This window comes from Pipistrellus kuhlii, unplaced genomic scaffold, assembly GCF_014108245.1.
Source record: "Pipistrellus kuhlii isolate mPipKuh1 unplaced genomic scaffold, mPipKuh1.p scaffold_m20_p_12, whole genome shotgun sequence".
NCBI lineage: Eukaryota > Metazoa > Chordata > Mammalia > Chiroptera > Vespertilionidae > Pipistrellus > Pipistrellus kuhlii.
In genome coordinates, this window is record NW_023425427.1 from 16,781,022 (window position 1) to 16,807,663 (window position 26,642).

The 26,642-nt window shown below is 39.4% G+C and overlaps 1 protein-coding gene across 3 annotated transcripts in view; it reads right to left on the minus strand.

Annotated features, from left to right (window-relative positions):
• Positions 1-26,642, minus strand: part of MELK (maternal embryonic leucine zipper kinase) — a 53,236-nt gene that overhangs the window by 10,674 nt on the left and 15,920 nt on the right. For 2 of the 3 annotated variants that reach the window (XM_036433370.2, XM_045579998.1), the window contains exons 7-13: positions 26,015-26,107; positions 23,546-23,644; positions 13,501-13,569; positions 11,939-12,037; positions 9,416-9,502; positions 2,507-2,638; positions 381-503 (exon numbers count right to left, since the gene is read on the minus strand). In XM_036433370.2, coding sequence (XP_036289263.1) covers positions 381-503; positions 2,507-2,638; positions 9,416-9,502; positions 11,939-12,037; positions 13,501-13,569; positions 23,546-23,644; positions 26,015-26,107 — 702 coding nt within the window. The remainder of the gene's footprint in view (positions 1-380; positions 504-2,506; positions 2,639-9,415; positions 9,503-11,938; positions 12,038-13,500; positions 13,570-23,545; positions 23,645-26,014; positions 26,108-26,642) is intronic. The other variant, XM_045579999.1, reaches the window with a different exon arrangement.

The following is a 26,642-nucleotide window of genomic DNA, read 5'->3' on the forward strand; positions in this document are numbered from 1 at the left end:
TACAAAGGGGCATGTGAGAGCTTGGGGGGCAACAGAGCTGTTCTTGATTTTGGCGGTGGTTACACGACCGTATGCATTTGGCAAAACACAGAACTATACACTAAAATAGTGTATTTAATGATTTAACTACATGTAAATTATACCTGAGAGAGAGAGAGAGAAAGAGAGACAGAGAGACAGAGAGACAGAGAAAGAGAGAGGTAATAAAGTGTTCCAAAATGGAATCTTGGCTTTCTTCAACTTGGAAATAATTGGCATCTCTTTCATTCTATTCCAACAATCTCTCATTCAATATTTTCTTTATTTTATTTATTTGAGAGATCATATTTTTATAATTGAGACAATATAATCTGTTTTAAGTAATAATAAAATTAACCAACCTGTGGTGTTTGGGGAGTAGCTACACCTGTTGATGAATTGTCTTCATAACATTCATAGTCTATTAATCCAGCCACATAATTTTCATCACTTGTCGACATATCTTCTAAACTCAGGTTCTTTGACTATTCAAAAATAGAAGGGTCATGATTTAGTTTTTAAAATAGCATATTCCCAGTGCAGGGCAATGCCCTGGAAGCAGAAACAAATGATAGTATATTGAAGGAGCTTATAATCTCTCATCCACCCTTCCAGCTCGAGTGCTCTCTCCTTTCCCCCCTACTTGAACTCTTCATTTTGCTAAACGGATCTAGTCACTGTCAACATAGTATGTCAAGCCCACATTTAGGTGCCTGAGCTTTTGCTAATTACATTCATCTTGCCCTGAATACTGTGCTTTCTTTTCCATTTTTCTAATTTGACTGTGGGTCCAGTTTGGATCACCCATTGCGATCATGCCCATCCTCTACAGCCCCTAGAACACCCTCTGGCCCCTTCCCTGGCACTAATCATCTACTACTGTGATTTTCAATTGATGTGCAGCAAGAATTTTTAAAACATGCAATACCTGACTATTTAGTCAGGGGCACTGATCTCTTTCCCTTAAACTCTCAAATAAAAAAATGATAATAGCCAACACAACAATAGCCATCCAGTGTGAATGAATCAAAATTACACCTAATTTTTTTGTCACATCAACAAAAAATATATATTTTGGTGCGCCAAAGAATTTTAGTACTTTGTTTCTGTGTGCCATGAGATGAAAATGGCTGAAACTGGCTGGTCTATGATGTGATATAACACAGCTGTTAGAAACCAAGTACCACATTCATAGAGATCTGTCTAACATGGGGCCTGAAAATGCTAATGTTGATGATGATGTGATCTTTTGTGATTCTTGAATCAGATGGTATTATTGTTTCATTGAAAGTTTCATCTATTGGTTAACTATTATTTCTCATAACCCCCCAAAGGAAAAAGGTGATTTGATCAAAAGGGAAAATAGTACAAAAAGACTTATGTGGCTTGATTCAAATCTCAATGATTTGCATAAAGATCAGAAAAGAATCCAAAATTTGATTTCTACTTCATTTCTTGTCATTAAAATGTCTCTCTGGTATATATACATTGATTCGATAATATGAGTTAAATGCCCAAATAATTAAATTACAAGGTAAATGTTGATTAGATGGAAGTTAAGAGTAAATATCTTCCCAGATCTTTTCCACCTGGATATGTTATGAATCACACAAGCACATGAATTAAGACCAGGCCCATCCAATAACTTGGGGAAATGTTTCAGACAGACCTCTTACCTGAGGTATCATGAATTTAAAACTTTAGCTGAAGTGTTTATTCTAAGTGCACAGTACCTACTGCCTTCCTGAGATTACCTCGATCAGAAGCAAAGCTTATGCTTTGGTGTCCTCCTCTACCCAAAGGTGTTAACTTGAGTCTGACAGTTTATTTAAAGGGTTTGGTGACAGTTTGTTTAAAGGGTTTGGTGACTTGAGTCTGACAGTTTGTTTAAAGGGTATGGCTGATGGGCTGATCATAAAGCCCATGGATAAAAGATCTGCCTGGGCGTGGGGTATTCACCAGCCAACAAACTCTCCAAGAACAGGAATAAGATTATCTCACTTCAGAGATTTCTTTACATAACAGACAACTTGCACTCACACCTTTTAATTTTTAGTTTGGTCAAAGACAAACTGGGGAGGAAGGAAGAGAGACAAGTTAGGCTCGAGTATCTGGTATAGCTGAGTCATGGCCATGAGACCCACTGTATCTGCAGCACATGAGTGACAAGTGACAAAAAGAGAGATCTAGTCCGGCTGGTGTGGCTCAGTGGCTCAATGGATCTAGTCCGGCTGGTGTGGGTCAGTGAGCACTGACCTATGAACCAGGAGGTCACAGTTCAGTTCCCGTCCAGGGCACATGCCCAGGTTGCAGGCTCAACTGCCCTCTCCACGCACCCTCCCTCCCCCGCATAGAGGGCAAGCAGGAGGCAGCTAATCAATGTTTCTTATCAATGTTTCTTATCAATGTTTCTATCTCTCTCACCCTCTCCTTTCCTCTTTCTGAAATCAATAAAATCATATTCTTTTTAAAAGGTGCCAACATTTACCTCGATGTTTGTTAATGGGGTACCACTGACTTGTCCCCAGGAAAAAGGCGGAAGCCTTAAACGAACTGGTTTCCCCCGAGCCTTCTTGGCTAGAAGCAGAAGATAGGTCGCTGTGAGATGATCATATTGCCACTGGAAGAAAAGAAAATCAAGTTGTTTAGAAGATTAAATGTGTTTTTTGAAATAATGTTCTATTTTAAATTAATTTTTTTCCTGAATGTAACATTCAGAATTTTTATTTTATTTTAGTTTTACAAGGCATATAATGAAAAACAGCGATCCCCTACACCACACCACACACACCCATTTCTGCTCCCCAGAAAGAACTACATTTAAACACATTTAGCTATTTTTTCTAAATTCCTAAATTAACTATTTATATAGCTTTAATTTTTTCTTTAGCTTCAGATATCATTTTTAGATTTCCTACTGTGTAGCATTTAGCTCTACTAAAATTCCTTCCTTCCTTCCCCACACATCTCCTCCCTACATTCTCCTGTTATAATTTTGTTGTAATTTTAGTAAATCAATATTTGTTATTATTATGGTATTCACAAATAAGTAAAGGTAATGTTCAAATATTTAATTAGTACACCAACCAATCAGAACAGAGGCCAAGAGGTGTATACGGTTCTGGGGGCCCCTGTGATGCTGATTACTGTCCTTTCAATGATGGGTTTGAGGTGGGCCTAGAGGAAGGTGCCTAGAGCCCAAGGGAGGCAACAGGGCAACAGTGTGGGTACTCTGGGTGGTAATTATTTACCAGTCAGTGTATAAATATTAGTCCCTTACAACCAGTATGGCCACACTGGCTGAGGATTAGCCTGCAGTTAAACCACACATGTAGCTGTCCTTGCATTTCCTTTTTTTGTAACTTGTTTTTCCCTAAAGTTAAATCTTTTAAAGGCAGTTATTTATCTTACTAATTCAACTCCACAGTCTCCGACACCCTTCACCTCCTCCCAACATGCTCACACATATCAACTAATTTGTCTCTTTCTCTGCCTCCCTTTTGGAGACATTCCTCCTGATCTCTGCATTTCATACTCCACTCTGGATTGGCTTCTTTCTCAGCCTGCAACCCAACTGTTAGTCTTGGGATTGCCTTCACCTCTATCCTACAATGTGTTTGTCTTTCTCCCTCCCTTCCTTCCTTCCTTCCTTCCTTCCTTCCTTCCTTCCTTCCTTCCTTCCTTCCTTCCTTTCAATGATCTTAGAGAGAGGGAGGAAGGGAGGAAAGAAGGGAGGGAGGAACATCAATGTAAGAGAGAAATATCCACTGGTTGCCTTCTGCACGCACCCAGACCCAGACTGGGGATCGAAGCTGAAACCCAGGGATGTGCCCTGGCAGGGAACCCACCACCTTGTGGTGTATTGAATGATGCTCCAACCAACTAGACACACTAGCAAGGGCCTAAGTATTCCTTTTCTTGGTTTACTTTGTTGTTCTGGTGGAAACATCTCCAATAACTTCCTGAGGATAGATGAAGAGTAGGTAAATTTTTTGAGAGCTTGCTTGTCAATTCTAACCACACATTTGATTCTAGTTTGGCAAAGTATAGAATCCTAGGTTGATAATAATTTTCAGTTTTGAAGACATAGATCTATGGTTCTCGCTTCTAGTATAGCTATGGAAAAATCTAAAGCTTTTCTGATTCCCAAGACTTTGTGTATGATCTTTTTTGGTTTTTGTCCCTGATAATTTTTAATCTTCCTTTCCCTAGTTTTTTGAAATTTCACTCCAGCAGGCCCTTGTGTGGATCTATTTTCATCATTTTGCTAAGCCCTGGTGAAGCCCTTTTGTTCTTAGAAACTCTTTTCTGGAATATTTCTTCAGTGGTTTCTTCTCTTCTTTCCTCTGTTTTATCTTCGTGGAACTTATATTATTTGTATGTAGGACCTTACTTAAGTCTTTTCTTCTATTTGTGCATCTCTTTGTCTTTAGGTTCTACTTTCAGAAGGTTTCACATTAACTCATTTTCCAAACATTTCTACTGAGCTTTTTTTTTTTTTTGTCATATTTTAAATTTCCAAGAGCTATTTCTTGAAATGTTCTTTTTAGTCATCTTATTCCTATTTCAAAAAAGAAATAGCTTCTCTTATCTCCAAGAATGTTAGTTATCATTTCTTAGCCATTTCCCCCCACTTCCTGTTATCTTTCTCCCTGCCTCCTCCCTCACCCCCCGAGTATCTTTACTTTTTCTTCCTTCTCCTGGCCAACCCCACACCATTTATTTTGACCTGTGGTTTCATGTTAGAGGCTTTCCTCTAATATCTGGTGATCTTTGGCTGTCTGTCTCTACTTAAAAGTGAAGAATTATAATAACACAGCTAATTAAAGGCTCTATGTGTAGTCTGGGGCTGTTTAACACCTTAGGGACTTTTCTCTAAGGCAGTGATTTCAACTGCTGTTCTGCAAGAATTTTTAAATCATGCAATACCTGCCTATTTAGTCAGGGGCACTGACCTCATTTCCCTTAGACTGTCAAATAAAAAATGACAACAGCCAACACTACAACAGCCATCGGGTGGGGATGAATCAAAATTACACCTATGTTTTTGTCAGACTGGCAAAAAATATATTTTTGGTGTGCTGCAGAATTTTAGTATTTAGTTATGGGTGCTGTGAGATGAAAAGGGTTGAAAATCACAGCTCTCAGGTAAACACACACAAGAAAACTGAACTCCTAACCATTGCTATAGCAAGTAGTTTTTTTTTTTCTCCTGGCTTTCCCCTAGAGAGGAATCTTCCAATATTTTCTCCACCCTCACTGCAGACAGCATAAGATCCTCGCTCCGGCATTCTCAGAGGTGAACAGTGAAGGGGGCCAGAGGCAGTGATTCACTATTCAATATGAGGACTGTGTGTCCATGCATCCTTTTCAAAACAGCTCATTGCCCCACCTGAGCTACGTCTGGGACAAGAGTGCCTCTTGGCCAAAACCGATTTGGCTCAATGGATAGAGTGTTGGCCTGGGGACTGAAAGGTCCCAGGTTCGATTCTGGTCAAGGGCATATACCTTGGTTGCAGGCACATCCCCAGTGGGGGCTGTGCAGGAGGCAGCTGATGGATGTTTCTCATCGATGTTTCTGACTATCTCTCTCCCTTCTTCTCTGTAAAAAATCAATAAAACATATCTTTAAAAAAAAAAAAAAAAAAAAAAGAGTGCCTCTTGTCCAGTGTCCCCAATCTCCTGCTGGGGCGGGAAGAGGTGGCTGTCGTGCGGCACAGGTAGAAAAAGGGACTTGGGTTCTAAATGCTTCCAATACAGTCTTTCAACCGACCTTCCTGGTTTCCAGCTGCTCACTTCCCTGATTTCAGAGGCTCCAGGCATCCCGACCCCCCAGCCTTTCTGGAGCTCCAGGGCTCCGATCAGGTTGCTGATTGTCCTTTCCCACTGCAGGCACTCCGGCTCTCAGCTTTCTCCAAAATGCGATGCCAGCGCCCACTTGTCTACTTCATAACTTCCAATTTTAGCGACATTACTTTTATCTCCTTTCTCATTCTCTTCACTGTGATTTTCCTCGCGCTTTTCTCCCTTTGTTATTTTTGTGAGGTTTTAGAAAATGTTGGTTGCAAACATATTTGTTCAATCCACTGTGCTTAACTGAAAATTTCTCAATAACGAACCCATAAGACTATGAGACTCTCTGCCTGCACGAGTGTTCAATTTTAATAGCAGCGATAATATTTAAATGCTATGTGTCTCCTCGAAAAGTACATGATCCAAAGAGGTCTACTACCAGTTGTTTTTATTAGTAGACTTTATCAGTTAATATTTCAGATGGCCACAAATATATGCTTTGAAATTTATACAATGGATCTATCCATCTAGTGGGAGAAGTATAAGCTACTGTGATGAATTATCACAGAACACTTCCTTTAATCCAGACAGGGCATGGGGAAAGGTTTCATGGAGGAAGTACTTGGAAACCAGGTGAAAACTACGTAGTTAGAATCACTCTCCATTTTCCAAAAACTACATTAAAGATTTTTTTCCTACCTCCCACATCTATGGTCTCATCTCTGACAGCCACCTTTCTGAAAAAGATGCCATAAACTAATTAGAGAACATGGCAAAGAAACAAGTTGCCACTTGCTTATCAACAATGGCATACCCCAGGCATTGCAAACAACACCTGGACAGTGCTAGCATTTTAAATGGAGTTTTCTAAGCATGCCTATACTTTTACAACCATCCCCTAAGCCCTCTTTTCCTTCGAGGCATAGAGAGCATCCTTTTTATAACTTTTTTACCATAGCCTCTGCATATTACTCATTATGATAAGGTGCACAGGGGAGTTCTGTGTTGAATAACAGATAAATCAACACATTAGTTACACTTTCAGGCGATGTCAATCCTCAAGTCTAACACAACCAATGTCTCCCTTATCTTTTAGACAGTTCCCTCTTTTGAAAGTCAAATGTCTGAAAGTAAAGCAATAGCTTTATCTGTTATACGAAAGAACCATTTCTAGAAAACGAAAAACATTTTTAAAATCCCATCACTGTTCAGACAGACCAAATATTAAAGAAATGCCCAGGCACCTGGGCTGAGCAATTGGGACAGAGGGTTGAAAAATTGAAGAGTAATCCACTATCCTTCCCCTGACCTTGCTCCCAAGGCCTTCAATCTCTAAGCTCCTGCCACCACAATACATGGGTATTCGCATTGCAGGAGTGGGGTAAAGGGATGCCTTGGTCTGAATCGGTTCTCATAGGCACACGTGACCCTCAGTGAAGTTCCCCAACCAGATGACTGGGAGCTCCCACAATCAGAGCCACTCATAGCTGGAAGAATTGGGGGAAAGTAAGGAAAGCAATGAAGTGAAAGCTCTAGCACTGCTACCGGAAATCTCAATAAGACAGTTCAAAATCATTAGACATATGTAACTCTGAGTTCTACATACTGTATGTAAAAAACAGCAATTTAAGAGTGCTTTGGCTCAGTGGATAAATCGTCAACCTGCACACTCAAGGGTCCCAGGTTTGATTCCTGGTCAAGGGTAAGTAACTCGGTTGCAGGCCCTGGTCCGGGTGAGTGTGGGAGGCAACCAATCGATGTGTCTTCCTCACATCAATGTTTCTCTCTCTCTGACTCTCCCTCTCCTTGCCACTCTCTAAAAGTCAGTGGAAAAATATCCTCAGGTGAGGAATAATATTATCTATTCTGTTTTCTGTGTCAGATGTAAAGACAATTTCTAGTTCCATTTCACTTCTAAGTTTCAAAATTGTATTTAGAGATCACATAAAGGATACTATTTTAAAGACCTTTTTTTTTTTTTTTTTTTCCCCAATGATTCTTGAAATTCTGAGTCTGTTACTTTTAAGATTCAAATTTTAAAAATTTGTAAATCTCATACAAAATTTTTTCTGGAGAAAATGACATGATGTATGGGATTTTCTTTGAAATACCCAGCTGAAAGTGCAGAAGAGGGAGGGTGTTGGCATATAGATGAAATTAGCAAAATTTAACAGCTGTTGAAACTGGAAGGCCACTGTTATTATCCTATTCTCTCCACTTTTGTAGGTGTTTGAGATTTTCTATAATGAAACTTTAAAAATAAATTTTATGTATTTGAAAAACAGGCTCCTATTAAAGATCATCCCAAAGGAAAAAAAAATCATGCAGTTTTTTAAGTTGCTTATATGAAAACTTCACATTTTATTGTAAAAAACTAAGGGCCTACGTATCTTGCAGCAGTTCCCAATTCTTGCCGTTCCTTTTCATTCCACAAAAAATAAATTATCATTCTGTTTTCCAGACATACTCCAGAGCCTTTGCTTATTATGTCATTCAAAAGAATTCCTTTTTTGCTATCACCTCCTCAGGTAAAAGGATTGTGCATTAGCAAAGTTTTGTTTAGTTTAAAAAAAAAAAAAAAAAAAGGAACTCTTAAGGCCTTTACCTTGCAAGTTAGAAAACAGAGAAAAAAAGAAAAAAAGAAGAAAAAAAAAAACACAAAAAATAGGTGATGAAAAGACATAGAATGAACAAGAGAAAGAGCAAAAATGACTCAACACCAGAAATCATGATAATAATTTCACAGTATTTGGTTCATAAACTTAGGAGTGATTTGATGCTACAGGTTTGCTTTTAGCTAAGAAGGAAACTATTTTGTGTTTACCTTAATTTTTACAGCAGGGTTATAATTCCATGTTAGAGAATTTAAAGTAGTCAGAATCAGAACTCTGTCAATGCCCTGGACTAGTTTGTTCTGTTTCTTAATTTTTGCCTATTATAATTCTCTTTAGCCAATGTCGTTTTTTAAAAGGCTGTCCAGCAGACATTAAGAAAGAGTTGAGTAGAGCCGAAACCAGTTTGGCTCAGTGGTAGAGCATCGGTCTGCGGACTGAAAGGTCCCAGGTTCGATTCCGGTCAAGGGCATGTACATTGGTTGCGGGCACATCCCTCGTGGGGGGTGTGCAAGAGGCAGCTGGTCGATGTTTCTCTCTCATCGATGTTTCTAGCTCTCTATCCCTCTCTCCTCCTCTCTGTAAAAAATCAATAAAATATATATTAAAAAAAAAAAAAAAAAAAAAAAGAAAGAGTTGAGTAGAAATCATACATGGATCTAAAATAAGGGCAATAGCCCTGGCCAGGTGGCTCAATTGGTTGGAACACTGTCCTCTACACCAAAAGGATGCAGTGGTCCGGGCATATACCTAGGCTGTAGGTTCCATCCCCAGTCAGGGCACAAATGGGAGGCACCTGATCAATGTTTCTCTCTCACATGGATGTCTCTCCCCCCATCTTCCTCTTTCTAAAAATAATAATAATAAGTGCAATAGTTACACCTATGATAAAATCATAGGTCTGGCAATGCTACTCTATTTTTTTTAATATACTGATTAAGATCAAGAGCAATGAAATAGTATTTCTCTCAAATTCATGCTGTATTTCTTACCAATGAAATTAAATCCTCCATTGTTTGCCTGTTGTTTTTATGATGTACAGAAAGTTCCGTTATACAATCTTCATCAAGGTGAATAAGCTAAATAAAAAAATTATAAACTTTATTAATAAAAAAATTATAAAATACAGGGTAGGGCAAAAGTAGGTTTACAGTTATGAGTACATAAAACAGTTTATTCTTGTATCATTATTTATTAATTATTGTGTTATTTTCTATACAAACAACTATACACATACATTTGCCCCATCCTGCATTTGTTTTGAAATTTAAAATCACCTAATTACCTTATAAAGCCAAACACCAATATATAAAAGCAACATACGTTTGTAAAACTCTTGGGTAAGAATAAACATTCTCCATAATTTTTAAAGATATAAACAGGTGGCAATAACTCAAGAAGATGAGCTTTTCCCCAGCTTTCATAGCCCCAATATCATCGGATCAATTGCTAAAATTCTGTTATGCAATCAAGGGACTCTATACTCCATCTCTACCACAGGAGCTGCACTGGCATTTTCATCAAAGAACAGTCACCTGGGGATCCAAATCGGTGACTGTACAATAGACTGATGAAAGAGTGGCTCAGAATTGTAGCGTATGGTTCCTCCAGATAAGTTTGGGGTTAGTACAATCCAAGAAGCCCTTAGGATGCTACCATGGATGTTGTGCAGTGGTCATTATCCTGAAGGTACCAGCAAAGCACAAGATTAACAAAGAAGTGAGATAGCCTCAATACAAACTTTATTATGCTTAAGAATAGAAATCATCCAAGTATTCTGATCCTTGCAGCGATGGGAGCTTCCTCCTGCCCCCTACGGTATGTCTCCTGTGATCCCTATCCACTGTGAGTCAATACAACCTGACATAACAGGCTTTGGAACTAGATAGACCAAGGTCACCCAGTTATTTAATATGACATCATTAAATAACTGGGTGACCTTGAGCATGTTATTATGTCTCTCTGAGCCTCAGTTTCATCATCTGAGGCTCAGAGAGACATAGAAAAAGTCCTGAAGTTGAACTAGTTGACCTATGCGATTCATTACATTCTGGAGCTCTTCTGTCTGGGTTTAAATTTTTGTTCTATGCTTACTAGTTCTTTAACCTTGACCTCTGTTGATTCATCTGCCTAATGGGGACAATAAGTTGCTACTTCACAAGGATGGTATGAGGGTTAAATGTATTACAAGAGTTAAAAACATAAAGCCCATAGACTAGCACCTGACTCTTAAAGGTACTATCCTAGGGGCTCTACCTATACTATTCTGTAGTATAGTATACAGAGAGTTCTTGCTATATTAGCACACTATTCCAAATAGTAAATATTCAATTAATATTAATAATTATTATACTAAGATGTGAGAAAAATTATATATTCTTTTGGAATACCCAAAGCTGTGCATTTTACTTTATTCTGCACCTCAATTTAAAATAATTTTTTGCTGTTGAAATCATAGACTTTCTTCATTTTGGCATCTGTTCTATTGCAAACCGTAGTGCATCCTATCCTATTAGAATCATGGCCAAGAAGACAGGCAAAGCCCTCCCACACGTGGAGAAATGATGACCCCCAATGGCTGAACACAGGCATTGGTACCACCTACTCTCCACTTCACAAGGGGACTTCCCTGCTGCTCTGCTCAGACACCTGACACTCCGCTGTTCCTGGCCTCTCACTGTTGACAGCTGTCAGAACCAAATTGCAAAGCTAACTGTACTTTCTCAGTAGATACTAACAAAGTCATGGAGGACCAAAGAGAATAGGGAGAAATGAAGTATTAGGAGTTGACAGTCATAGGAGAATCAGGAGGAAGTTCAGTTCAGGCTGCACGACCATAATAGTGGGCTGGAAGTAGGCAAAGGTGGGGAGAAACAAGGACACCTATAACAGCATCAACAATCAAAACAAAGTTAAAAAACTATCTGAATGCACATCAGATCCCAGAATCTTCTATTAAGCTAGACAAAGTTTCAAAAATGTACAATGCTACTCTTCTTACTAAATTCATTTTTGTTATTTTTCATAAAAATATGTATTTGTGCTTAAATGTAATAGGTTTACTAGTTGATTTTAAATGAATCAGTAAACAAATACTAAGAACATAAAGGACTATATGCTCATAAGTACTCTTGGAAGTAGACAGAAAGAACTGGTTTAACCTACTTTTTTTTACAGACAAATAAATAGCTTTGATAATGTTAAATAATTTGCCCATGATTCCCAGAGCACTGGTCCCGGAGCGCTACACCTGGAAGCTTTAAAAATATCCATAGATTGTTCTGAGATGGGGCAAAGGCATCTTTTTAAAAGTCCCAGTGATTCTCATGCAGTCTGGATTAATAATCACTCTCCTAGAGAGAAACAGGCTAATATACATAATACAAGTCTCCCAAACACCAATCTGACAAATAAGCCTATGAAGTACACTTTCTTTTATATTTAGACTACTACATCATTATAGATTTTGAATTTACACATTTTTTTTAATTTCTACTAGATTTAATTTTACTTACAGGATTCTTGCTTTGCCACTCAACAGGACAGTTGTAATCTTGCATGACCCACGGATGGCTCAATAGATTTTTCACCGAAATCCGTTTCTTTGGGTCCACCTAGTGGCCATGGAAAAGGAGCTGGAGATTAGCATTCCAAACAAGGACACAGAACAACTCTTTTCCTCCTCAGAACTCAAAATTCATCAGAACAGATGTAAACTTTATCATCACAAAAATGCTGTCAAAGACCTTAAAATGGCCTTGGAATAAATTCTTTTAGAAACGCAATAGAAGCAAGAAAACTATAGCAACCAACATAGGCTTAGGAGATAAATGTTTTAACAAACACGAACTTCATTGGTATGGACATTATTCATGAAGTTCAGCCAATCTATTGTATGATGCAATAGTCTTTTGCTGGAAAACCTATTCACAGGAAATATTCACCAATTTAATATTCAAGCAGACACAATGCAGGGCATTCATACTGAATATGCAATCTCTACCTCCTGAGGAGCTTACAATCACATGGAACAAGTTGAAAAGCACACCTTTCTTTTCCACTTGTAATTTTCAAATATGAGGAGAGGAAAATTAATCAACAAAGATTAAGTTTTTTGGAGTTTAAAAGAAAGGACGAGGTATTTTCAATCTCATTATAGAGATTTGGTGGTCTGGCTCTACTTAATCAAGGTGAGTAAGCCTGAGGTCAATTTTGAATAAAAAGTGGAGATGGCACTTAATAGATGGAAAAACTGGGAGATATTCTGAATACATAATAATGAAAAAGACTGCACTAATGAGGTATTCATATTTTCAAAGTGTGTCCTATTAATCTCATGTTATCCTCATAACAATACATCACAGAGGCCAGGCCAAAAATCACCATTTTATAGATCAGAACTAGAGTAGGTAGCATGCATATTATTGGGAGGGTGGATACTTAGACCTCAGCATTCCTGACTTTCCCTCTCAGAGCCCATTCTACTAAATCAGTGGTTCTCAAAGTGTCCCAGCAGCATCAGTGTCATCTAGGAGCTTGTAAGAAGTACAAATTCTTAGTCTTGCCCCAGATCTATTGAATCAGACACCCTCAGGGTGGTGGTGTCCATCAATAGGTGTTTTAACAAGCCCATCTGACAATTGTGACACATGCTAACATCTGAGAACCACTACACTGATTAGATCATGGGGTCACCCAATTGTATATCAGCTCATTCAAGCATATATTAAGTATCTACTACATATCTAATGTACAAGAGTGTGGGGGGGGGGGCAAGGAAGCAGAAGAGAGCGAAACAAGAGTTGGTTACAGAAAACAGACAATGCTTAAGAAAAAGGAGGGAAAACCGTATCAGCAAAGACATGCAACAGAGGTCTAAAAAATGCATTTGCAACAGAATTAAGAAAGCATCTAAGAGAGAATGTTTGTACAGCAGACATAAGAAATGCAATTTTTAAGCTAACAGTTAAATTTGCTGTCCTCCAAATATAGCAGTAGCATCACGGACATGTTCAAGTTGAGTCAAACAATTCCAATAGACTTCTATTATTTGAAAACACTAAGTAACAAAGTTTACCTGAAGCATTTGTTGAAGAAGCAGAATGCTACTGGGAGAGAGCCACTTAGGGACCTCATATTTCCCTTTCTGCAAAAAAATAGAAAAGGAAAGAAAGAAATGAAAGAAATGAAAGAAAGGAAAGAAAGGAAAGAAAGGGAAGGAAGGAAAGGAAGGGAAGGAAGGGAAGGAAGGAAAGGAAGGGAAGGAAGGACGGAGGGGGGGAGGGAGGGATGGAGGGAGGAAGAGGAGGAAGGGAGGAGGGGAAGGGAGGAAGGTGACGTAAGGTGCTGAGGGAGGAAGTGGTGGTACGTAAGTCAGTCTTAAGTCATGCCGTCGGAAGTGATTACGTCCTACAGGCCGTACTGACTCCGGAATCGCGCTCGGCTCGCTCCAGATATCTCTCATCTCTATCTCTCTCTTCCTCCTCCTCTCTCTAGAAATCCCCCCTCTCTCCCACCCTCACCTCCCTGCCCTTAGGTTCAATCAGCCTTGACACAAATTTCTAAGGTAATCAAGCTTGAAGACTTCACCCAACTATAAAATTTCATAAGCATTATTAATAACATAGGAAATCCAATTCTTGTCCTAGCTGGTTTGGCTCAATGGATAGGGCATTGGCCTGCAGACTGAAAGGTCTCAGGTTCAATTCGAGGTCAAGGGCACATGCCTGGGTTTGGGGCTCGAACCCCAGTGTGGGATGTTCAAAAGGCAGCCAAACAATGATCCTCTCTCATCACTGATGTTTCTATCTCTTTCTCCCTTTCCCTTCTTCTTTGAAATCAATAAAAATCTATTAAAAAAAAAAATCCATTTCTTGCCTTAAAGAAAAAAAATCCAGTAAATTAAATACTATTATCACCTCTAAATTATCCACATATCAGAGAAGGACTAGAGTACAGAGGCTGTAAAAGTCTTATATAATAAAGAGGTAATATGCAAATTGACCACCACTCCAACACACAAGATAACCTCCCCCATGTGGACAGAAGATGGCCACCACAAGATGGCTGGCAGGGGAGAGTAGTTGTGGGCGATCAGGCCAGCAAGGAAGGGCAGTTGGGAGGAACCAGGCCTGAAAGGGAGGGCAGTTGGGGGTGACCAGGCCAGCAGGGGAGGGCAGTTAGGGGCAACCAGGCTGGCAAGTGAGGGCAGTTAGGGGTGACCAGGCCTGCAAGGGAGGGCAGTTGGGGACAATCAGGCCGGCAGGGGAGGGCAGTTAGGGGCAACCCAGCTGGCAAGGGAGGGCAGTTAGGGGTAACCGGACCAGCAGGGAAGGGCAATTAAGTGCAATCGGGCCAGCAGGGGAGCAGTTAGGCATCAATCAGGCTGGCAAGGGAGTGGTTAGGGGCTAATTAGGCTGACAGGCAGAAGCAGTTAGGGGCAATCAGGCAGGCAGGCAGGTGAGTAGTTGGGAGCCAGCAGTCCTGGATTGTGAGAGGGATGTTCAACTTCCCATTTAGGCCCAATCCTGTTGGATCGGGCCTAAACAGGCAGTCAAACATCCCTCGAGGGGTCCCAGATGGGAGAGGGTGCAGGCTGGGCCGAGAGACACACACATCCCCTTGCATAAATTTCATGCACCGGGCCTCTAGTGGAAAACATAAGGTTTAGGGCTTTGGAATTTGTAATATGCACTGTAATCAATTTTGTGTTGCTGAAGCAAATTTTAGTTTACAATCTAGGAACAATTATCAGTTGACAAAATAAGATAATTTTTAGAAAAGGCACATTGGATGGCAGGACATAGGCTGTGATTAAAAACAGGTCACATATCATCCCCAAGGCAGAATTTATAGTCACTGAGGGAAACCGATGAAAGCCAACTTCTAAAGCGAGTACCTCTTTTGGGAATGGAAGAGGCTCAGAAGACAAATGTTTCTCATCTGGTATACTCAGAAACTATAATCACCACGTACCTCGTCATCAACTGAAAATAAGACCAGGGGCTTACGAAACACTAACACGTAACAAAATATTTCTAAACAACCTGCCACATACCCCCTATTTCCCAATTCAAAGGAAATGACATAGTAATCATTTCTCTTAGCAGAGAACAATTGTTTAATGCTGCCAGGATAACAGGTTAATTATTTGAGCAAAATTAAGATTGAACTGCAATTCACAGTCTACACCAAAATTAATTCCACCCAGATTAAAGGGTTAAATGCAAATACAGAACCATAAGAGGATATAAAGAAAGCGTGGGTGATTATTTTTAGAGTCTTTCTAGACATGACAGCAAAACCAAAAACTCTGACAAAATAAAAAGCTGGCATTTCTGTACAGCAAAACACCACTAACAAGGTTAATTACCGTATTTTTCGGACCATAAGATGCACTTTTTCCCCCCCAGAAGTGGGGGGGGGGGGGCAGTCCCTGCGTCTTATGGTCCAAATATAGCCTATACTTTTTAAAAAAAAGTTTTTTTACTTGCCCTGCTGTGTGGTCTCTGTGTGCTTGCCCGGCTCTAAAATGGTCCTAAATGCTTCTGTTTACTTTACAGGGTTGATTACATGTGTTTATGACTGTGATGTTGGGTTTTAATGCACATAAAATATTTTAGGACACTATTTGTTTCAGAATCTTTTTTTCTTCATTTCCCTTCTCTAAAAACTGGTGCGTCTTATGGTCCGAAAAATACGGTAATAGCAAATTGGGGGTAGAGGGATCCATTTCTACCTAAGTGACAAGATTAATATATTTCATCCGATAAAAAAAACTCTCACAAATCATTAAGATTTCACCACCACCAAACCTGTTCTTCCCACATCCCCCACATCTCAGCAAATGCCAACTACATTACCAGGTGTCCAGGCCAAACACTTGGCATCATCTTTAGCTCCTCTTTCTCTTATACTTCACATCCAACCCATCAGCAAAATCCATTGCTTCTATATTCAAAATATATCCAAAATCACCTGTCATGGCCTCCACATCACTAAATTCTCTCACCTGGCATATTGCAAGGGGCTCCGAGCTCATCTTCCAGATTTCACCACTGTCCCCCAGTGTAGTCTCCACTACCACCACCAATGTTCTCTGACCTGGTGCACCCTTCTAGTTGCTAGATGTGATGCTGCCCGATCCATGAATACTAAATAAAGCCAATTAGATCTTTAAAAATATATACAGAATCTGGTCATGTCACTTCATTACTCCAAACTCTCTTCTATCTACCCATCTTGCTCAAAATGAAATCCAAATTCCTTACTCTGGCTCTAAGTCCCTGCCTGGTTTGTATTTCCCCATCCAGCCCACTCCTTGTTACCTCTCAAATTCACCTCCTAACTATCCCCCTCACTCAAAAACAGTCCTGCCTTAGGGCCTTTGCACTTTGTTCCCTCCCCCTATGATACTTTCCCCAATATCTACACTGACTGTGCCTTAATCTTCGGATCGCCACTTAAATTCAGTGTTATCAGTGAGGCCTCCCTTGACACCTTTATAAATATCATCCCCTCCCTCCTCTACCCCATCATCTGCCTCCTTTTCATGTCTACTTTTCTTTATATTCCCTTCCCCACTTGTCAAATGACATATTTATTTTCTGCCTCACTACACACACACACACACACACACACACACACACACAGGTGTGTGTGTGTGTGTGTGTGTGTGTGTGTGTATATATATATATATATATATATATATATATATATATATATATATATAAAAGCCTAAATGACCAGCCAACCAGTTGACTGGCCAGTAGCTATGATGTGCACTGACCACCAGGGGGTAGATGCTCAACACAGGAGCTGCCAAGCTGTGGTGACTTGGCAGCTGTGGTTCTCAGGTGATGCACCCAAAACCGGAGAGGGGAGGGAGCCTGATTCTGGGGTGTGTCACCCTAAAAACACCCTCTCACAACCTGGGACTCCTCCAGGAATGTCAGAGAGCCAGTTTGGCCTGATCCCTGCAGGCCAGGCTGAGGGACCCATTGATGCATGAATCTGTGCACTGGGCCTCTAGTTAGAATATAAGCTCTTTAATCACAGGGCTTTTGTCTGTGTTGTCCATCTAGACCAGGGGTCCTCAAACTTTTTAAAGTGGGGGCCAGATCACGGTCCCTCAGAGAGCTGGAGGGCCGGACTATATGAACTACTAATTCCTACTGTAACACCTCGGCTGCGCTCACTGCCCAAAAAACCTGGCGGGCCGGATCAGACTCCTCTGCGGGCCGCATGTGGCCCGCAGGCCGTAGTTTGAAGACCCCTGACTAGACTGTAAGGCCCTAGCATATAAAAGGTGCTCAATAAGAAATGAAGTAATGGGATAAAAAGGCATGCATTTCAAAAGAAAATGGGCAAAGAATAGTCACAGGTGATGCCCAAAATAAGAACTTGTAAATGGCCAATAAACAGGAAATGTTAAAATAATCTAGTAATGGAAATAAGTAGTTTAAACAAAATATGAAATGTTAAAATAATCTAGTAATGGAAATAATTAGTTCAAACAAAAATATGATAGCATCTGTTCTCTATCAAACTGACAAACTTTTAAAAAAAAATCACTCAGTAAGAGTTCAGGGACAAGAGTGGCTATATATACAACTAGAGGATATAAACTTTTATGAATAGTAATTTGGAAATACATATGTATAAAACATATTCAAAATTGCACATCCTTGATCCAGCAATTTCACTCTTAGCAATTTATCCTCAAAAAAATAATGTGGTATGCAAAAACTTATGGATAGGAACATTCAGCACAGAATTGTTTATGGTAACTTTGGGAACTAAGGAACATAGTCTAATAGGGCAAACTTCACAGAGCCCCCAAAATTAATGAAAGACAAAATTAACTGAATAAAGACTCTGTGGAGTACTCTCCGCAAGTCAGAAGGCTGATGACCCATTGCCATGACCTGACCTGCTCAGCTCAGTCTCTGCACTGAAATACTGGCAGAAATAAAGTCCAGAGCTGATTCTGATGCCAACTTAATCCAACATCTTATTTGTACACAGCACTTTAAAACACACAGGGCATTTGTACAGATATTTTTATTCTGTGCAGTAGGCAGGGATTATTAACCACATTACACAGATGAAGAAACTACATCTCAGCCAAGGATAGCAAATGCTTGGTCAGTATTATAGTGCAATGGTTCTCAACTGGGGATGTGTTTTTGTCCTCCAGGGAACATCAGGCAGTGTCTGGAGACATTTTTGATTGTCATGACTTGGGGGCTATTGTGGGCAGAGTGGGTAGAGGCCAGGGATGCTGCTAAATATCCTACAATGTACAGGACAGCTCCTACAACAAAGAATTATCTAGTCCAAAATGTCAATAGTGCCCTGGCCGGATGGCTCAGCTGGTTGGGGTGTTGTCCCATACACCAAAAGTTTTATAGGTTGGATCCCTGGTCTGGAAGCGTTTTGGAAGCAACCAATCAATGTTCTCTCACACATCAATGTTTCTCTCTCTCTTCCTCCCTTCCTCCTTTTCTCTCTCTATAAAAAAATAAATAAATAAATAAATAAATAAATAAATAAAGACATGTTGTTGGGTGAGGATTAAATATAAAATAAAAGTCTATAGTGCCAAAATTGAGAAAGATTGTTATAGAGGAAAAAAATGGTATAGAAAGGACTAGAAGAGAGATACAGTACTTTTTCTACTATACTGTGCTGGAAGGTCTAAGGAAGCCTAATGGTAGCCAAGAAGAAAGACATCTTATTTAAATACTTAAAGCATACATCAAACGATCAGACAGAAAAGATCTTGAGAGGAACAATTGTGCTAGGGAAGAGTAACTCTAGAAAAGGCCTGTGACAGCTGTGGCTGTGCCCCTCCACCCTGGTGTAAGCTCAGTCTTTGGAGAATTCTTGTTTATTTAAGGGATGATTACCTTGAAAAAGAGAGCAGGAAACAGGTAATGCAGAGAAAACCCAAGTGGGAGAGGAAAAGGGATCTGTGGACTAATAAATAATCCTGGGAATTCTAACGGGCTTGAAATTGTTCATTTTTCACAGGGTGCTAAGAAAGGCAGCGATTGCTCCAATACATACATAATCACAGCACTGTAGTCAGCTCTATAATTATAAAATATAATCTCATTAAGAAATAATTTGCTCATTTTCTTTAAAATTATAAATTTTATTTGTTAGAAAGCTATTTTACTTTCAAGCTATTCAACTTTCATTTACTAAAATTATTTATACTCCCCTAATATTTGTGTACTCAGAACTAGAGTACAGTCATGCTTGTCCTTGAATGTAGTGATGGCAAATGAATATAGGTGCCATTAATAAGATTAATACTCAATCTATCAGTAATCATGCTGGAAATTGCAGTTGAGCATTTTGGTGAAAATAGTCAACAAATGAAAACAGTAAATGAAGTCTGCCTCTTAAACAAGAGTTTCATACAGTATGTCAAATATTGCTGGGTATTTAAATCAAACCAAGAACTGAGGGAAGTGTTATTCCCCAGTGAGGAATTTTAGAACATTCTAGGCAAAAATACATACTGCATGCAAGTGATATGACACCTTAATTAGATTCAACCAGCAGACTATTACACTGCGACTCGGAACAATAGTTCTGAGCCAAGATTACAATAAATTTCAAAATCTATAATGTGTGAAATTAAATTCCACAATAATACATAAAAGTCCTAATTTGAATCAATTTTCAACCTGCAAACACATGAAAAACTAAAAAATGAAATTCAGAGGAGAAACAAAGAATATACAGTATTAGTAAATAATATTAATTAGGAAGGCTAAATCTCCACTGAACAAGAATTAGACATTTTGTACCATATTCATTCCACTGTAGAAGTATTTGATTTACCAAAATATCAAATATCTACTATTGGGATATAACACTTTTATATTATCTTAAGGTAATTCTTCTCCCCCCAGAGGATTAATACAGAATCCAGTAGTACACTCAAATAAAAAATAAAAGTAGGGGATACTGAAGTTTGCATGTTGGCATATTCACCTTGTATTGGTGAAACAATACATTCATAATTAAGAGCATTAATTCCATGGCTGCATATGAATGTGAACGAACTTGCAGTAACAGAAAATGAAGGCAAATAAATAGCACAAAAGTTTAGGTCTGGATTGGTTAAAAAAAAACAAAACTGTAAAGTTAGGATTTAAGTCAGTAAATGAGGAAAATCATGGATATAATGTAGCTCAATTTCAGTAAGGAAGGAGTGGTATAAGGAAATAAAATATGATTCCATATATATATATATATATATATATATATATATATATACACACACACACACACACACACACACACACACACTAATCTGAAAAATGCATAAAATCTGGTATACAGACAGTCCTCAGATTACATCGGACTTGAAGTACATCATTTCATGGTTAAGTCGCCATCTCCCATTTATTTATTTAAAAAAAAAAAATTCTCCACCATTTTGACATATGTGCTTTATGTTTTTTATTATTTATTTACCACAAGTAAAGGTCAGGAATTGTCCTCTTTAATTTCTTTTTACTGTTTCACTTCATTACTGCTGTGTATGTACTCCATGTGAGTGATATAGGTGTTTATATAAGTGGGATCCGACTTAGGTTACGTCACACCGTAGGAAATCTCCAACATAACCCCTAACTTCATGCCAATAAATATGAAAAATTAGACAAAAGGGACACCTTCTGTATGTCCAATTCTGAATTCTTGATCATCCCTGCTCTACCAGGAGTCTTTTCCATCTCAGATGATAGCAGCTCCAACTTCCTAGTTGCTCAGGTTACTCCCCTCATCCCATCCATCAGCAAATCACATCAGTTATATTTGCAAGCATAACAAGAAAGCAAATATTATAATACTGGACTGATGACTACAAGACTTAAAATAAAAACATGTTAGAATTAGTGACACTATGTTAGCTTATCTGCAACAATAGAAATGCCTTCCTCTACTGATGTAACTATTCCCTTTCCCTTTCTCATAAATATGCCTTTCCTTTGCCTCCTAATCAGAACACTATTGGGGTTTCTGCCTGAATCAGTGCTTCCCAAATAACTTCTTTTTTTGTTTTTATCTCAAATAAATGCTCATTACCTTACACTTTGGCCTTTTATTTTTAGGTTAACAATAGTGACTATGATCATGGCAGTTACATGAATATTATAGGCAAAATTTCTTACTGCAATTCCCAGGATGGGATATAGGGAAAACTATTTAGTTAAATAAATTTTAAAATTGAAGATTGAACTTAGTGTCCTTAGACTTCTATCATGTATGCGATGGGCCTCCTGGACTCTCAACTTGTGTACCTTCCCAGAAATGACAGTTGATTTAGTTAGTGTCCTACCTAAAGGATGTTACAGACCCAATAGTCCAGCCACAAAAACCTCTCACTGTTTCTCTTAATGCTTCTCCCATCTAATGCCTCTATGTCTACTCCACAGGCATGCTCTGTCCCACATCCCTTTCGGAAGCACTTTTACCCTTCTTTTAAAGCCCTGCTCAAACCTCACTTCCTTTCAAATCCCATGCCAGCTCCTGTATCACCTTCATTTATCCCTCTGTTATAATATGACATCTCTGATCTCTTGCCCTTTTGAGATAGACAGCCTTGGCTCTGTATCCAACAAGAAAACAAGTCCTGATGAACAATGATCAAGTTTCATAGATCTTTGATCATAACCCTTCAATATCTCACACAAAATACACCTTCAGGAAACATTTGTTCAACAGAACTGAATTCAAGATGCACTCAGAGATGCTGCTGTGCTGGTCTGACCCTGGTTTGCTCCTGGAGTTCTTTCTTCACCTATCTTCTTTTGCTCGCCTGCCTTAAATATTAACTCTTTGCCTGGCTGGCATGGTTCAGTGGTTTAGCGTTGACCTATGAGCTAGGATTTCACGGTTCAATTCTCAGTCAGGACACATGCCCAGGTTGCGGGCTCAATTCCTAGTAGAAGAGTGCAGGAGGCAGCCAATGAATGATTCTCTCTCATCATTAATGTTTCTATTCCTTTAGAATAGAATTGGGAATGGAACCATGACCTCCTGGTTCATAGGTCGACACTCAACCACTGAGCCATGCTGGCTGGGCATTAAAAAACATTTTAAATATTAACACTTTAAAAAGAATTTTACCATTTCCCTTGCTATATATGATTTTGGGTGGGTTTTAAAAAATATATTTTTATTGATTTCAGACAGGAAGGGATAGGAAGAGAAAGATACTGGTAGAAACACCAGTGATAACAGAGAATCACTGATTGGCTGCCTCCTGCACACCCCTACTGGGGATTAAGCCCACAACCTGGGCATGTACCCTTGATTGGAAACGAACCTGGAACCTTTCAGTCTGCAGGTCAATGCTCTATCCACTGAGCCAAACTAGCTAAGGCAGGGTTTTTTTTAATTGAATGGTATAATTCACACAACATAAAATCCACCCTTTTAAAGTATACAAGTAAGTGGTTTTTAGTACATTCACAAAGTTGTGTAACCATCACCACTATCTAATTCCAGAATGTTATCATCATCATCCCAAATAGAAATCCCATACTCATCAGCACTCACTCCTCACTGTTATTCCACCTTTCCCCCACTCCATAACCACAAATCTATTTTCTATCTCTGGCACATATGATTTAACAAAACTTAGTTTTATTATACCTTAAAACCAAATATTTTACCTTCAAAAAGAAAGTTTTTATTTTATAGAAAAATTTGATTTAACAGAGCAAAGTATCATTTCAGGATACAAAACAAAAACTTTTACCAGGAAAATCATCTTAAATGTTTACTTTCCCTTAATTTTTGTTTTGTAAGCTTTTTATTGAAGAAATATAATATACATATTAAAAAGTACATATAAGGGTATACTTTGATAAATTTCACAAACTGAATGAATACACAATTTAACCAGCACCTAGATCAAGGCAGAACCGAAGCCCCATGCTCCTCTTCCAGTCACTTCCACCTCCAAAGAGTAACTATTACCTTGACTTCTATCAGCATACATTACTTTTGCCTGCTTTTGTACTTTCACAAGTGGAAGTATTTAGTATGCAGTACAGAAAACTTTTACAATGAAATTTATACCTTGGAGTACTCACCATAATCTTCTTGTACAAAACCATAACATTATCATCATCAAATGGTAGAAAGCCACACATAAGTACATATAAGAGTATGCCCATGCTCCAAACATCTGCCTGAGACGGAGAAAATAATTCCAAAAAAAATTTAGAACATATTTGAGAATGGTAGTACACATAATAGAATTACAGAATCTTCACAGAGCTGTGAGATCATCCAATTAAACCTGCTCATTCTACAGACAGGGGACCTAAAGCCCAGAAAGGAAGACTTATCCAAAGTCACCTAGGCCACACAGATAGGTCACCTGACATGCAATTCAGTGCACTCTTTTTTAATTCTGAACTCTAATGGTTTATAGAAAACTAGAGGCCCAGTGCACAAAATTTGTGCAGGGGTGGGGGAGGGATGTCCCCTCAGCCTGGCCTGCACCCTCTCACAACCCGTGAACCCTTGGGAGATGTCCAACTGCCAATTTAGGCTCGATCCTGCAGGGATCCCTGTGGGGTTTGGGCCTAAACCTCCTTTCGGACATCCCTCTAGCAATCTTGAACTGCTGGCTCCTAACCACTTGCCTGCCTGCCTGCCTGCCTGATCACCCTTAACCCCTGTGCCTGATTGCCCTAACCACTCACCTGCCTGCCTGATCACCCCTGACCCCTCTACCTCAGCCCCCACTGCTGTGGCTTCGTCCAGAAGATCATCCAGAAGGTTGTTCGGCTGCCTGGTCTAATTGGCATATTACACTTTTATTATTATAGATAATTTCCAACTGATTGGGCTGGATTGGGTACAATAAGGAAAAGGAAAAGGAATCTGCAAGTCTTCTGATTCTGAAAAATAACTCTACAATGCTACAGAGGGTTTATTACATAGGAGGGTTATGTAAACACACATGAGGATCTCAAAACAAGTCTTAAAATTTACTACTGATAATCTGAAAATGTGATAAGCTGCACTGCAAAGTCCTCTCTATACACAGAAACCTTAATAAAGTTCAACGATTGATTTTTCAAACACAGAGGCTAGAAATGAGCCTGCCAGCACAAACAACCCTACAAATCTCAAAATCCCAGAAAGGAGCTTAACCTTTATATAAGATATCTCGGTGCCCCATGAGTCCTAAGCACTAACTACTTATACAAGCGGAATTTGGCCTTTGTCAATAATGACAGCACTGTTGGCTAAGTCACAGCTCCCACCCTCTTTGAGTCTTAGGAAAATTTTAAGAGGTAAAAAGAACAAAAAAAAAAGGATAGAAAATCAAGCTAAAATGGACAAGAAAAGCCCAGGTGGGTAGCCCAGTTGATCAGAGTGTTGTCTCGTACACCAAAAGGTTTGGGGTTCAATTCCCAATCAGGGCACATAGGTTGCAGGTTTAATCCCTGGTCAGGGTGTGTACAGGAGGCAACCAATCATTTTTTCTTTCTCACATCAATGTTTCTCTCTTTTTCTGTCTCTCACTTCATCTCTCTCTAAAATCAATAAACAGATTCTCAGGTGAGGATTAAAAAAATGGTTAAAGAGAGAGAACCAAGATGGTGACATAGGTAAACGCCTGTACTTGCTGCCTCCAACCACATAAAAATTACAACTAAAATACAGAACTAGCATCCAGAACCACAGGAAGGCTGGCTGAGTGGAAGTACTACAACTAGAGAAGTAAAGAAGAAAGCGCATTGAGACTGGTAGGAGGTGTGTAGGCACAGAACGGGCTGGTCCAGCACCCGGGTGTGCGGCTTTTTTAATTGGGAGGGAGATCACCTCTGCAGAGGCTGCCAGGAGAAGCGAGGACTCCCAGCCCCACACCAGACCCCCAGTTCAGGGGTTTCAGAGCTGGGAAAGAAGTTCCTACAGGCAGTAAGAACTACAGGCTGTAAAAACCAGTGCGGATTGGGGCTGAATGATACACAGGCTGCTGGAGACCCAGCTGCTCCTCTTAAAAGGCCTGCACCTTGAACTGAATTTACAAGCTCCCACTTCCTCTGAGCTCCAGTGCTGGGCGAGGCTCTGGCAGACTCAGACACATACTAGGAGAAACTGGACTGTCTGGCATCAGGGCAGGAACTCAGGGGAGGCTTTCTTCCAGACGGAGGTACTAGCTGTGGTCATTGCTCATTATTCCCTGCTGGGACAGCCCCAGTGCAGTTGGCTATGGACAAAGTATAGATTTTCTCTGTACTAACCAGCACCTCTGAAAACTGACCCTGCACCCTGGCCTTGTGCTCTACCTGGCTGAACTAACCAGTCTAAACTATGGAACTGTTTAACACAAAAACAACCACAAGAAGGACTCCAGAAATACCTCCTTGCTTTGTAAGTGTACTATGTATTACTATATTTATTGCAACTTGTTCATTTCATTTTTTATTTTACATACTTACTTTCTGAACACAAGGATTACCTCATCACTATATCCCCAAAGCACAGTGCCTGATTCACTACAGGTCACCAAGTGTACATTGAATTAACCAATGAATAATTACCTCTGATCCCAAATACGATTTGCCTTGTATTAATTCGGGTGCTGCATAAGCAAGACTCCCACAGCATGTCTGTAGATGGTAATCCTTGTTACCCTGCCGGTAAGATAAAAAATGAAATGCCTATTAATTATAGCCCTCCAGAGAATTAAAACCTTGATAAACATTCCTTCAGCACAAGCAAAGAGAGGCTAGATGAAGAATTACCCCAAATAATAAAAAAAACTTCTGGAGCCAACCCAATATTCTCTGCCTACATGCACGCATGCAGGTGTGGTTTCACCTTCTCTGGATTTCCAATACCACCTCAGCTTAGCACGAACAAAATCCTTTTCCCACAAGTGCAGTCAAGTCAGTTCATACTTCCCTAGATATCTATTTGCATAATAATCAGCTTAGCATACTTCCAAGCATCCATGTCTCCCCACCCCTAAGTACTCAGGGAAAAAAGATTATTTCTTTACTGGATGCTATCTCCAATATCAAGCCTTTCCTAAAAATACAGAAGAGCTTTCTTTTTCCTTAGAGGGAAGAGAGCAATATGTTACACAGAACATTGCTTTGGGAGTCTGGTTTCTAGTCTCAGTTATAACACCAATCACAACCTGAACTTCCAGATCCAGCAAAATGA